Raw genomic sequence first — 15549 nt, 5'->3', positions numbered from 1 at the left:
GTAGAATTGTGCTTTAAAACTAATAATTTGTAGTAATAACCTCTTAAAAGCTACATTTCTTGTAGACAGAAGCAAAACATAGGAACATCTATTCAATGGATCAATTAAAAAAATTAAAATACCTAGATGGTCCACATGATGGTTGTATTGGTCCATCTATATCCCCTTGTATTTTTTCTAAAAATTTAGGAGATTCACCAACGACCATACTTTAAGAAGGTTTGGTTATCAATTTTCCCATTGAGTATGCTAAACATACATATTCATTATTTATTAGGATTTGGTAATCCTTTAAGTGGTGTCTATGGGAACTAGTAATATCTGATGCATCATAATAACTCCAAATGCCCATGTGTTTCATGCCATAGTTTAAAGATTTCCAAATCATTAACCTTCCCATTTAAGATCGTATGTTATTCCATCATTTTAATACATATACAATATAATCCTAAAGATATACAGGCAAAGCTTTCAAGTACACCTTTTTGGCATGAAACAATTTGAGCAATATAAGAATATTCTTTTCCCTCATTATCAACCGTCTCTAAATGATATCCTCTAATATGTAAATCTTTAAAACTTAGAAGATTTCTTCCGGATTTTGGAATGTATAGAGCATTTTTAATCTGCAAAGGTGTCCCATTTGGCAACACCAATGTTGCCTTCCCGGAACCTTCAATTAGGTCTGATGACCCAACTATTGCGATTATAAAAGACTTTTTTGTTGATAAGAATATAGATATATTTGCTTTTGCAATACAGTATGTGCCGTTCCACAGTCAACAATAAATTCATCATCAACCATATTTTGTCTATATAAAAAGCATAACACAGGAATATGAATTTAATGAAAAGTATAACATATTAAATACAAACAAAATTATAACAATGCATTCATTATCAACCATATCATCAGCAAATTTAGTCTTTATGGAGCTATCTGCAAAATTTGTCTCAACACCTTTAGTTTTTTTGTCTTTAAGTGAATCTTAGTAAAGTTGGACAAAATGCTTGGGGGTTATACAAATTTTAGACCAATGACCCTTTAGTCCACAATGGTGGCATGTATCTTTTTTCTTATTTAATCCATCATTGTGTTCTTGTTATTTTTATTGATGAGTATTTATTTTACCATCATGTGATCTGAATCTTTGCCCCCAATAAGACCAATTCTGCCATGATCACCACGATAATCTTTTCAACCTCGGTTCTTATAACCATCACTACAACAAAGTTATTTCCCTTCCTTGTAATTAGTTTCATGTATTGGTGTTGCTTGATCCTCCCCCTTTTCTTCTTCCATGGCATCTTCGGGTGGAACTTCTATTGCTTGCTCATTACTCTTTTTTTCCTTCAGTAATTTCCTTGAGAAGTTCTCCCTCTTGATTCTCAATTCTTTGAATAGATGCCTGGAGACCTTTGATGGTGACATTCTAGCGTTAAATTTACCATCAGTAACAATCATGAACATTGGCAACACCTCCTTAGTGTTGTATTTCCTTTGTCGTGGTTGCTCACACTGAATAGCCAGAGGATGGTTATGCCACGGTTTTTTATACGGGGGTCTTGTAGTAATATTAGTCGAGGGTGTTCAAATTGATGTCTATGATGATGTGCTGAAGAATTCGGGTGCCCTCCCCAATATGAATTATAAAAATTTTGGTATGGATTGCTTTGCCTTGCTTCCATGGCAAAGAAATTTTCCATCTTTTCCACCTTTTCTTCAAGAGCATAGAGTTTGGCGGCCAACATAGCTTCTTGAAAATCCATGGCCCTGTGTAAACAAACAAAACTAAAAAAAATAAGGCATCAAAGAAAACAAAATAAAAGGAAAACATATATATGTACAAAAGAATAAAAGACTCGTATAAAGAAAAATAAATGACTAGAGCAGTGAACTAGAAGTTTTCCTAGCATTCTTGGATGTCTCTGATAATGGCGCCAAAAACTTAATGTTGAGCACGACATGCTAAAAAGTGGGCACGCAACTCCCCAGCCTCAACTGTACGGGTCGTCAAGTAATAAACCTCTCGAACAAGCAAGAAGGGTCATATTCCCTTGGGCCCAAGATCTATTATTACTTCCTCCTAGGCGGCACTATCTAATCTACTAAATGGAGAGGTTGTTGTTTACAAACACAAATATGAAAATAAATAAAAGAAAGAACTATAAAGAAAATGGACAAAGGTACACCATACAAGCAAATAAAGATAGCAAATGGCAATGAGCACAAGAGGCCTCGGGCAAGGATCCCCTCAGGAGAAGAACAAGTAAGGATGAACTTGGTAAGTTAAGTGCGATGTTGTCTAGAGTTGGTTAGCAAGACTCGGAAGTCGACTACCTTGGAATCTCTGTGATGTAGCCCTAATCCAGTACAGGTTCCTCCATCTGAAAGATACCCCTACGATGTCTTTGTGCATAGGGAGCTTGGCTAGGGAAGCTCTAATGATCTCTCTCAGCTAGAACTAACCCTAAAGCCCGCAGAGGGCTTACCGGCACCAGGAACCTCCGGTGTACCGGTACACTGAATCCCTCTTCAAACATTATGTGACTTAGTGCATGCAAGCATCCCGATATACAAGCATCTTTCAAGAGTCAAAACGTACGGAATCCATCCATTGTAGGTTGAACATGATAATAATAGAATGTAAGCAAACAAACATGCCAACAATAGAATGCAACCAAACAAACATGCCAACAATCCATTGCAAATAAAGATCATCCATACAAGCAAGTTCTTCTCCCAAGGTTCATTGGAGGCCCGGTGGCATTGGGAGGCTAGTTCCACATCACAAAGAGAGAATACAAAAGGTAATCAATGACAAAGCTTATAAACAATTCCCTTAGATGTAGACTAAAAGATGGTGACGAAAACTCATCAGATTAGCTCCATCGAGCTCCTTAATGATCTCCTTGAGTGCAACCTTCTTCTCCCCTTAAGTTTTGCTAATTAAATCTCCCTTCTCCAGCTGCAATGCTGGCGGAGAATGGTGGCCAAAGACCCCTTCCAAAAGCCCTAGAATTGGCTTTTAAACTCCAAAAAGTGTGTTGCCCATGTGTGTGCAGCCGCACACCAGGCCACACACCTCCCAGGATGCTCTATGTGGCCTGGTGTGCGGTCCGCATAAGGGGCCGCACACTACTACAGTGATCATCTACAGTAACCTACTACATTGTTGGTTCTTGAAAATCGGTCTTTTTCTCGTCCGGAGCTTGGAAACGAGTGTGAGCTTCAAATAATCCTCTAAAATATGTCAAAATGTCTCATCCACTCTATATGATCCTCTGATGTCCTAAAACAAGATAAATGCAAAAAAAAAACGAGTAAAAGGGCATTAGTATTAAGAAAATATGCATGAAAATGTAAAGAATTTATCAATTAAATATAGTATAGTTAGGCACTTATCAAACATGTTAAAACCTAATTGATTTATAATATATAAATAAGTAACAAAATAGATAAATAGAAATAAAATTTAAATCTGAAATTACTTAAAGGAAGTAAGTAATCAATAATAATGAGGAGAGGAGTTTTAGTTTTCTACACATATCAAACACATAGGAATCCATATATATAGGATTAATCACGAATGTATATTAGAAATATAATATATTATAAAAAACATTAATGGAGGAGAAAATACATTATACTCTTAACACATCCATACTTCATAGCAAATGATAATTTATATTTGGAAAAACTAATTTAAGGTCTTTGAAAGTTTCAAATCATCCCAATCAGTCCCTTAGACATTTGAATTTCACAAACAGTCTCTCTTTTTTCAGTTTGTTTATTTTTTAGTCCTCGCACCTCACTCCGTTAGTTTTTTTTTTAAATAATTCCAAAATTAACTTTTAATATTGGCGGAAAAAATCCCGACAAGTCATGTCCAACTTTTAAAAAAAGTGTATATATATATCCATCACTTCAATTATTTTTCCCCATCTTATCACTTAATTTTTATACACGGAAATCCTATATCTTAATCGGGAAGTAAAAATGTTAAACAAAAACAGACCATACTAATTAGAAGTGAAACGTCGTGATTCTAAATGAAAAATTTAATCTATGATCACCATTTCCTTAGGATTAGCAATCGGTCAAACTGCTTCCTAATGTCTGACAGTGAGACAATGAGTGGAGGTCAATTTTTGTCAAAATACTCCAAACTTCACTCTGTTGACAGAAACATTGAAAAATAAACTCATAAAAGGAAAAAAAGAGGGACTTGGTGTGAATATTGAAATTTGTAAGATTTGTTTGTGGGGATAATCAAATTTGAGAGGGACTTTTTATTCATTTCGTGTTTATATTTTAATAATTAAGTAATTATTTATTTATAAAACAAATAGCTAAAGGGTGTAAATAACATTCATTCACTTAGTTTTAAGAAATCTAGGTGGAATTTTGATATATTTTTTCATTGAAATTAAGCATTTTCTTGGTGAATATCTGCATTGTGTTCTAAGTAATCCAATGATTAAAATAAATAAATAAAAGGACACGACAAAAAAAAAACACCAAACAAGGGAGCATGGGCTACGGTTTGGGTGATCAATGATTATATTCCCTCACCAATGCGCACACACATACCGAAAAAGCAGTACATGTAACACCTACTCCTTCCATTTCAAAGTAGAGTCAAATAAAAGAAAAGGTATTCTAAGTTGTATTTACATCACACCCGACCATCCTCAACAAAACCATGTGCTTACTATTATGCATTGAATTGGTAACACAATCACAATTCACACACTATATTTTAAGAGTATTTCTGGCGACAGAGACATGACTTATACCTAGCTCCTTAAATATCACATCAAACTTTAAAGTAAGCTTAATTAAGTCTACATGAAATGTCTTTGATATACCTAGTGTTTACTCTTTGGATCCTACCATACATTTCTTCTTTTATATTCAACTTGGATTTTACTGTATTATTTTTCTGAATTTGGTTTACAGCAAGATGCTATTTTAATTCTGAAAACATAGTACTCACGTGAATACAAAATAAATAAATAAATTTTTTTAATAAATATGAATAAGATATATATTAGTGATGAGTACATATGATATGAAGAACTGAATTTTATAACAATTGTGTTCTTCAATTATATGAATTAAAATTTAAATTCATCTTTTTAATGGAATGAACACTTTATATAGAAAACTCATTACCAATAAATTACCAAAAAATTAGATGATCATTTGATAATAAATAAATAAAAACCTCAGTCAAACACACGAGGTCTGGGAATCATAACGTCAAAATCCAACTACGTCACTCTGTAAAGCTGTAAACCCTAATAAGCTCTGCATGTGACACATTTATATAATAATAACTTTTAAAAAACAAAGAGCATGCTCTGTTCATAAACGCGGTTATACATTTTGCATGACAGAAGTGTTCCAGCTTGAATTTCTCTCAATGCCTCCTTCGTCTTGCTTCTTCCTTCTTTCAACACATCCATGGACCCCACCTCAATTTCTCCGAAACATCATGCTTGTATATACCCTCTATAAATAACATGCAATATTCGATGCAATGTTTATCACGTTAACAACTAAGACAAGAATGGTGAAGAATACTAAAAGTAATACTAAAAGCAAGACACCTTACAAAGGAGTGAGGATGAGAAGCTGGGGTTCATGGGTTTCAGAGATAAGAGCACCAAATCAAAAGACTAGGATTTGGCTTGGCTCTTATTCAACACCAGAAGCTGCTGCAAGAGCTTATGATGCTGCTCTTTTGTGTGTCAAAGGTTCATCGGCGTCGCTCAACTTCCCTCACTTGTCACCGCACGGTGTGCCTGACAATGTCGATCTCTTATCACCTAAGTCTATAAAAAAAGTGGCGGCAGCAGCAGCCTCAGCGGCGGCGGCTGAGAATACAATCTCACTTAGTGATCAGAAACTGATGCCACTGCCATCGCCGCCGCCTTTGATATCGTCGGAGTTTGGGGTTTTTGAGTCTCCGAAGTGCATTGAAGAGGAGTTGTATGGTTGTGCACTGTTTGATACATTGTGTGCGGAGGAGTTGGAGGAGGATGGTTATGTGCATTTGTGGAGTTTTAATTGATTTAGTACTTTTCATATATGTTCATGGAATTACATGTTTTTAGGTTGTTCCATGGACTGGTTATAATATGGCATAGACTATATATGTTAAGGGTCTAGTAATGCAAAAGAAATGAAATTGTATGAATTTTAATATTTATATAATATAATTTATGCTGTTGTTGTATTGTAGCTAATCTTAAACAATAGAATATCATGAGCTTTTTTATTATTTGATTCATTAATATTTAGCAATTTTAAGGCAAGGTTAACATCAAGATTCAAGAGTCAAAGTGGAGAAGTTGCAAGTTTGCAACCATATTAATTAAATTTGCAGGATACTTCACCAATTGAAGTGCATAGACCATTAAAGAAGGCTTGCCAGCTTCCCCTCCACATTTCTTGTATATCTTATTTTTGCTGGTGTGCATATGTTTAATTAAAATTTAATTATATAAATAAATAATAAAAATAATAAGATATTAGTCAATATTAAAAAAAAAATTTAGGGCATAAACTAATTGCCTTTGATTCAGACTTTTAAAAAGAAAAGAGAGAATGGAGAAATAAGAAGGTTAACACACCAATAAAATAATAATAATCACCTATTGGAACAAACTTCCAACAATTTGATGAGTTGGTGACACATAGACATGACCACGGTTCAGGAATCGCCTGTTCCGGTTTCTGAACCGATGGTTTCGGTACCAAAAAATTTTGAATCAGAACCGAACCGCTTAGAGGCAAGGTTCTTGGCGGTTCGGTTCCAGTTCCGGTTCTAGCAGTTCGGTTCAACGGTTTCGGTTTGATAATTCAAATGGTTCAGGCTATTTTTTTTTTAAGATAAATGATTTAATACTTCAAATTAAAATAAACACAAAAATACAAGAATTAATTTAATACAATATTTTATTAAAAATAAAAATATTAATAATTCAAAACAATATTTTGCAATAAAAGTATAATAGGAGAAATAACAAATAAAGGGGTTGAACTTAATTATATCAAGTTGCTTACATATCCTTTCGAGGAATCAAAGCCACGTAATTCTTTTATTTGATATTATAAGCCATAACATTATTTTATATAATATAATAATATATATGTAATTAAGTAATTTGATATTTTGAATCTTTTATTCATGTGGAACCAGAGGTTGAACAGCCGGTTCTACGGTTTTAAAATTTTGAAACCGGAACCGAACCTTATATGAAGGTTTCGGTTCCAGTTTTTGACGGTTCAGTTCTGGTTCGGTTCCACGATTTCTGTTCAAAATGGCCATGTTTAGTGACACATTACCGCACTTTGCCAACGCGCCGTATCAAACAATTATGCACATCTTGTTATTCATAAAATTTGCATATATGATACTTTCTCCGTTCTTTTTTAGTTGTCATATTTATTTAATTCACACCAATTAAGAAAAGTTGGATAGAATTAGTTGGTTACTTATATTTTATAAAAAATTTCATTACTTTTCAAAACTACCCTTATTTAAAATTCCACTAGTGGAGTACATAATTTAATGCTCAGGTGATTGTGATTTATTGAAAATTATGTAAGTCCATTTATAAATTAAAGGATAAATTTAAAAAAATTTATTTGATGCTGCATAAAATTTCTAATATCACAAGTAAAAACGAACATAGAAGAGCTCCAAAACGTGATAGGTAAAAAGAACGGAAAGAGTATTTTATATAAAATCATAAATCATATTATAAATTAATTTTTATTGAGACTCAAATTAAATCATAAACTAAATAATAATGAGCCTCCAACAGTCCATGTGTCCAACTTGTTACTGCCAACATTTTGAAAATGAGCGGTCAATTAATTCCATAGGTTAGAAACTTGTGTATATAGGTTCCCGCATGGATTGAGACATTGATAAGGAGGAAGAGTCCTTTGGTACTCGAAGACATTAATATATATACATATATAAAGAAATGTCAGCGGATGTGCATGCCAAAGTCGGAGTCTTTAATTAGGGGTTGTTTGAGTTGTTTGAAGACTTAGTTTTTAGAAAATATATTTTTTGTGTTCATTAGAGGAAATTATTAGGTTTAATTGTTGTACAGATCCCTATAATTGTATATTTTTTGTCTTTAGTCTTTCTAATATTTTTAAGTACAATTAAATCCTTATATTTGATCGAGTTTGGTTATTTTAATCAATAGTAATATTTTTAGGTACAATTAAGTCTTCACAATTTACATTTGTCCATCTACATCGTGGACTAGAATGACCTAACTTGACTAAATATGATGATTTAATTGTACCTAAAAATATTGCAAGGATTAAAAGGGCAGAAAGTACACAATTATAGGACCTATACAACAATTAAACTAAATTATTAAATCTATCTTCATAATTGAAGATTTGTTATTACCATTATATTTAATAAAAATTTAATTCAGGCTCTTAAATTTCCACACCAATGCTTTTACAGTAAAATTACCAATTATTCAATTATAAAAAGTTCATATTTTCATGATATAAAAAAAAAAATCATTAAAAAAAAATATTCATTAGAAATCAAATACATGCAAATAGGTAATATTTATGGATTATAAATATATATATATATATATACTTTTGAAAAAAACTTATAATTGGTCAGAGTCAAAATAATATTCACCCATATATTTTTGCAGAACATTAATATTTGCCCTCATGTTACGACTAAACATTAAGATTTATTAAGGCATATATATCCAAACTCAATCATAATTTTTAGTAAATTAGTTGAACTAAGATTTTAAAGGAATAAATGCAAACTAATAATTGTTTTTCCCTTTCTCCATCTCTCAAATGTTTGTGTGTATATATATATTTATGTTAGCAATTTCCCCGAATATTTGTAACCTTTATTGAGATGCGAAATATATTTTATAAATTTTATGGAATCCAACTCCAGGAATACAATCACTTACATATATATAATTACAATCATATGATTATTTGTCCAAAAATATTTTTTTTTCTCAAATTTTATCAACAAAAACAAATATAAGATTTTTTTTAATCAGCAAGCCCTTTTATTTGTTCCTAATAATTTTCCATGTAAATTTTAATATTTTCCCTCGATCATAAATATTTTTCTTATAGTGGACCAAAACATACAACATGATAAATAGTTTTCATATAGTTTATAGGAGATTATTTAATAAAAATAATTAATGAATTTTTTTCCAAAATCAAATAATTAATGAGAGATTTTATTATTATTATTATTATTGGGTTATTGCCAAGCATAAATAAAATAAAATAAACTAGCAATATATACATAAAAAAAATTACTTAAAATGTCATATGGGAAACAGATCAAGATTCAAGTATCAATAACACATGAAATAACAATACAAACAGTGTGGCATAAACTTTATAATAAAAGGAGAGAAACAAATTAAACTAATTTTGAAGTTTCCTAGGGTTATAAAAATAAATGGCCCTATCATTGTCAGGTTGCGTTGGCCTTGCGTTAGTCTCTGTTTCCTGCACAGGCACAAAGTAGTACCAAAAAATTAATTATAATTATAGATATAGCATTAATGAAATAAATAAATCTATGGAGAATTATTGCTAGATAAAACATTGGAGAAAAAAAAAATCTAAACCCTAAACATTTGTTTTTTGTTTTGTTATTTTACAAAGGTGACAAACATAGCTAGCTCGTTGTCAAGGAATAGGCAAGTATGATGGTGCATCGATTATAATAATTTATCGACCCTAAAGATTTATTAATTTTGGATAGATGTCACATAAGATAATTAAAATCTTATCACGTACGCACCTAAAAAATTTTTAGAAACAAATCAAATTAATAAATCCCCTTCATGCCTAAACATTATTTTATATATATATAATTTTCCGTAAACATATAATATATTAACTATTCTTTAAATTTTTAGTAAAAGCTTCTTTTAATGAGATATCTAAATCTAGGGAGAATTATTGTAAGGTAAACCATTACAGTCAAAAACTTGATTTCTAGAACATCACTTATGAAAAGAAGTTTCTAAAACCCTAAACATCATTTCATATATAAATATATATTTCTGGTAAACATAATATATCAATTTTTTTGAAAAATATTATTTAAAATATAGTTGTGTGTGTGTGTGTGTGTGTGTTAGATTGAAATTAATGGCACTCACATCATGCACTGCTTCTCTGAGTAGGTTCAATTGATGCTTGGACACTGTCCTAGTCTGCCAACCAATTTTTTTTTATGTCAATATTTTTCAAATAAAATTAATCAATTTAGTTTGAAAAAAAATGTATCTAAATTAAATTTAATTAAATAAAAACCAACCTTGTCAACAATAGTCCATACAACACCTTCAGTGCAAGGAGGAGTTGTGAGAGATCCCATATACCTATAATACTTCCTGCTTCCCTTATTTACTTCCCTTGGATTCACTTTCCCAATCTTTACTTCTTCCCCTTTTTCTCCTGCTAATTCTTCTAAATAATCCTCCATCTTAATTAAAAAATAAATAATTTGAAAATTAATTATCAGAGAATTGTATAAAGTCTGAGTAAATAATAATAATAGCATCCCAAAAATATCAAAAAATAAAAAGAGAAAATTTATTATATGAACCTTGGTTAAGAATGAATCAGGTTGACCAATTCTGTATAGAGTGCCAACCACAGCAATCTTCTTGTCTTTGCTCTCATGAACCATGTGCAACTCCATATCATATCTGTAATTTTAAAATCAACACCTTAATTTTACCCTTCTTTTGATGTACAAGAATTAATTATAAGAGGTAAAAAAACACAAATGAACTAAAGAATGGCCTTGTCAAAGTATTAATATTTAATATTGACTAATTAATTATATGAGAATGTATACCTATATATATATATATATATATATCAAATTTAATTGTATATAGTGATTGGATTACAAGAAAATTATTATTGTGATTAGGCTATTATTATAATTATACTACTAGGGAATGTTAGGTTGGAGAATAAATTTTTAAATATTTTTAAATATTGAGTTAAAGGAAAATTTTTATGTAATGGAGCAAACTTTGATTTGATTGATGATAGTTAAAATTAAATATGTTAAGCATAATTTTTTTTTAATAATAATAGGTATTTATTAATATTGAAAATTTTTAAATTTAATTATTTTTAAATAATGATAAAATGAAAAATTTTCATTTGAGTTAAACAAGCTTTGAATTAATTAATGCTAATCAAACTTAAATATTTTAAGATTAAAATTTAACTGTTCAAATAATAATAAGGATTTATTAAAATTATTTTTTGAATAATTAAAAAAATTAAAAAAGGAAAAAAGTTCAAAAAGTGTTTGGTTGAAAAATAGGACTTAATTATCCCCTAACAAATAGGAGGTTTAGTACAAGGGGCTTTTGGTTGAGGAGTGGAAGAGTAATGATAATGAGGGGGATTGGAAAAATAATAGGAATGAAAACTATGTTTGGTTGAAAAGATTGAAGAGATAGTCTATTAGAAATGAGAAAAGTGAAAAAAGAAAAATATGATAATGGGTTGAGTTATGGGAAGGTTTTTCACTTTTCTAGGATGACAGGTTTTATTATATTTTTTATTCTAATAATGTAGGGAATTTAATTATAACTTGATGGAATATGCAAAATTATTAAATCACATAAATTTTTATTGTTTTGCTTATTAGTTCTTTCCATTCTTTCTCTTTTTAAGATTTAATTTCCTCACATTGAAATTGTAATTTCATTTTGAATATGGGTGAAGTAAAACATTGGAAAATCAAAGTTCATCAAATTTATGGTTATGCTTATTTCCATGGTTTTGCACAAAAATAAATAGTCTAATTTAAAGCCAAAGAGATTCAAAGTAGAAAATGAACTTACTCATGACCATTGATGGTGTGCTCAGATGGTGAGTGCCAATGAAGTTGCTTAAGAATATACTCTGTTCCATTTAGCCACATCTCTCCTGCACCCATCTTCCCATTTTACCTATATATATATATATATATATGGCCACAAATAACATCCCCAAAATTAAGAAAGATTAATAACCATGACGCAACTCCTTACATTAATTCCGTATATCTATATATTCTCAAACACGCTCATTTTAATTCTTGAACTAAAGAGAAATGCATAAATAGTCCCTATAAATTATGAAAGGAAACTAATTTTAATCATTATTTAAAAATTAATTAATATTTTTGAGTGAAATAATATTTTTTTTTAAATTAATATAGCTATGCACTAAAATGCATTTATACTTTATTTGAGTTATTTTTTAAATTTATACATTTAGAATATTTAATATGAATGCCAATTGGTATATAAATTGAAATATATATGTGATTATTCTATATATCAATTTTCTGAATTAATATAGAATTTAGGCCAAAAGTAAATGATGATCTAACATAACAATTAGCTAATCAGATTGTCTAAATTAATAGCTCATGAATTATTTTTAAAACTATATATACATTACCAAATAGACAATATTTAAAAAAAATCACAAAATTATATGGGTGTGAAGTAAACTTAATAAGCACCTATACAATTTATTTGTATGGGTTTTGAGGTTCGACCTCAGGTCCTCTTCAGAACGAATATTATATACAGGGAACTCCATGTTAATAAACCAAGTGACCATTGGCAAAACTAAAAAAATATTATGAGTCACATAAAGTAAAATATATATATATATATAAGTACAGTATGAATAATATAGAAAACAAGAAAAAGAAGAATACCATAATATCATGGCCTCTATTCTTCATGATTGCATTGCTAGGCTTGTAATTATGCCTAATGTCACCCAAGTTGTCAAGCACTTGAACTCTCTTATCAGAAAGATCAATAGGAGATTGAAGTTGACCCTTCCCGCATGTCTCCCATTCCTTGTGAATTCTTCCCCAATGTTCAGGTCCAACTTCACTATCTTTCTCATAACTAAACTCCTTCTCATCCTCTTCAAGTACATACAAATCATTCATCAAAATAAAAACTCATCAATATATATGTATATATATCTAACTATGTATGCGGGCATGCATTTATGCTTACCAACTTCTTGTGCAATCACCGGAATGCTTGAATTAAAGAGAAAGGTTGCCAAAATGGTGAAGATTATGAGAAGCTTGCCAAACTCCATTATGGCTCTAGTTTGATTAACTTTTAGGTTTTCCGCAAGTTAAGAAAGAGATATGGTATTTGCATGGACAAGCTAATAGGGTCTATATATATAGTAGGAGAGTCATGGTCTTTCTTTGAATGCTTCTTGAAAGATTATAAAGCCATGGTGATCAAAGAGTGAAGTTGCACATAGAGATCCTACAATAAGTTAAATTTTGTTGACTATTATTCAATGCGATACGGCTTAGTTTTTTATTTCGTTCGTACATCTTGACATTAAAAAAAAAAGAAAAAGAAAATTTAATAACAATCTAATTATTTCGGTTTCTATATTTGAATAAATCCAAAGAGAGTGAAATTATGATTTATTTTATAAATTATGAAGTAGACAAGGACAAATTAAAGTTAGTTATTAGACAAATCCAAACCTACAAGTAAGTCTTGACCTTTTCTATTTTCTATTTTATTTTTATTTTTATTTTTTAAAAAATGGTGGTACGGGGAGATGGATTAGTCCTCTACAACATTGGCTGCTTGAATTCATGATAAAATAATGTAAGTGAGCTAAAAATGGACTCGGTCAACCTTAGTTGTTGCATCTAGATTGGGCTAAAAAGCCAACTTGAGTTGGAAGTTGCTCAAATATCTCAATCATGACCATCTTGCTGGTTTTCCAAAGGGGGCTTTATTTTTTAATAGAAGCTAAGTTGGAGGAGAAATGTATTCTGTATGAATAGAGAAGAAAATAATAATAATAATAATAGTATATCAAAAAGTAAAGAAAATTTTGTCCATATATGTTTTGCTTAGTGAATCTGTGTTTTTTTTATTTAACTTAGGGTCGACAATTTTGACCAAATAAAATTATAAAAAAATATAGTTAATAGAGTTAACTGTCAAAATAATTCATCTCTTGCATATTTTAATTCATTCTTAAAAAATTTTGTATTACTAATAATATTTTGCTTGGATCAAAGTTTACTATGATTATTTTTTCACCGGATTTGCTCAAAAAAGAAATTTGTAACTCACGTGTTTCATTAAGTCAATAATGGCAAGTAATATTTATATGAGTGTATATTTAATGGAAGAAGTATTGGATTTATATCATGGTATTTAATAATCTATTATTCACTTTTGTTTTTAAGAAATTTACTGGTATATTTTTTGTTTCCATGTTCAAATAATTTATTAAACAATATTTGATATGCAAATTATAATTAATTAGAAAACTGTATTTTTAATAGAGATCAATAATAATGTGGACGAAAATCGAGTAAAAAACAATGGGATTGCACAACACAATTCTCTTTGAGAGGATGAAGTGGTCTATGACAACTATTCTCTTACTTTATATATATATATATATATATATATTAAGTCTGATGACGTGGATTGGCATTATTTGATAAGTCAAATGGTGATATGGCATGAAGATGATGACATGGCTAAAAATGACTCATAAAAAAAAGATGACTAGGATGATGATGTGGCAAATGATGAGGTCATGACATGTGATGAAGGTCTAGGTGGAGATTTTATGAAGATCAAGGTTGAAGACTTTATTTAGTAGATATTCCTCTCAATACAATCATGTGATGATAAACTATTTTTGGTAAGAGCATCAACACTATAGGATCTCTTCAAGAAAGGTAGGTTTTATTTTAGGTATGATTATCTATCATTGGTAAGATCCGGGATGATTATTCATATATTTGATAGAGCTCCTTTTTAGAAAGATTTATTTGAAAAGAGAGGAATATTCTATTATTGGCAAGAGTTCAAATTCATGAAGATTATATTAGAAGACACAAGTTAAACTTGGTATGAAGCTAGGGTCAGTAAGCGAGTCAGCTGAGCCGAGCTTTTCGCCTTGTTCAAGCTTGGCTCACTTAGTTAATCGAGCTTGAACTCTGTGCCGAGCTTTCTTCGAGCTTCATTTTTATGTTCAAGCTTGGCTCACATTATTTTAACCCAGAGCTCGAGCTCTAATCGAGCTTCTTTCGAGCTTCATGCCCGAGCTCAACTTGTTAAGAAAAATTCGAAGCTTAGACTTAGCTAGCTAACTTAATTAAAGCTTGACTATATATTTTTATTTTTATTTAGTAAACTTATTTAATGAATCATTATCAAGTGTGACTCAACTCGATTTGAGTTTGATTATATTAATGATTGTTGACAAATAAAATCTAGAAATGATACTATAAACGAGCTTTTTAATTATACAATAAACGCAGTTCTTCACAAGATTTGATGAGCCGAGTTTGGTGGTGTTCAAGCTTGGCTAGTTTATCTTATGAGCTCATTTAACTTAATGAACTAGTCGACGAGCTTTAATGAGCTTTTTGCCTTCAAATAGTAGTTTATAGT

The 15549-nt window shown here is 30.3% G+C and overlaps 2 protein-coding genes across 2 annotated transcripts; one reads left to right on the top strand and one right to left on the bottom strand.

Moving 5' to 3' along the window:
* The first annotated feature begins 5560 nt into the window (after positions 1 to 5560).
* LOC120263844 (ethylene-responsive transcription factor ERF014-like) lies at positions 5561 to 6260 on the top strand. The gene has a single exon (XM_039271821.1). The coding sequence runs from the start codon at positions 5577 to 5579 to the stop codon at positions 6078 to 6080; it is 504 nt and encodes a 167-aa protein (XP_039127755.1). The 5' UTR covers positions 5561 to 5576; the 3' UTR covers positions 6081 to 6260.
* Positions 6261 to 9378: 3118 nt separating this feature from the next.
* On the bottom strand, positions 9379 to 13240 carry LOC120263069 (alpha carbonic anhydrase 7-like). Its single transcript, XM_039270989.1, has 7 exons — positions 13111 to 13240; positions 12798 to 13015; positions 11929 to 12032; positions 10665 to 10767; positions 10374 to 10541; positions 10216 to 10269; positions 9379 to 9553 (listed from the first exon to the last, which is right to left on the bottom strand). The coding sequence occupies exons 1-7, from the start codon at positions 13196 to 13198 to the stop codon at positions 9470 to 9472; spliced, it is 819 nt and encodes a 272-aa protein (XP_039126923.1). The 5' UTR covers positions 13199 to 13240; the 3' UTR covers positions 9379 to 9469.
* Positions 13241 to 15549: the final 2309 nt, after the last annotated feature.

Source organism: Dioscorea cayenensis, chromosome 6 (assembly GCF_009730915.1).
Source record: "Dioscorea cayenensis subsp. rotundata cultivar TDr96_F1 chromosome 6, TDr96_F1_v2_PseudoChromosome.rev07_lg8_w22 25.fasta, whole genome shotgun sequence".
NCBI lineage: Eukaryota > Viridiplantae > Streptophyta > Magnoliopsida > Dioscoreales > Dioscoreaceae > Dioscorea > Dioscorea cayenensis.
This window is presented reverse-complemented; position numbering and strand designations above follow the sequence as displayed.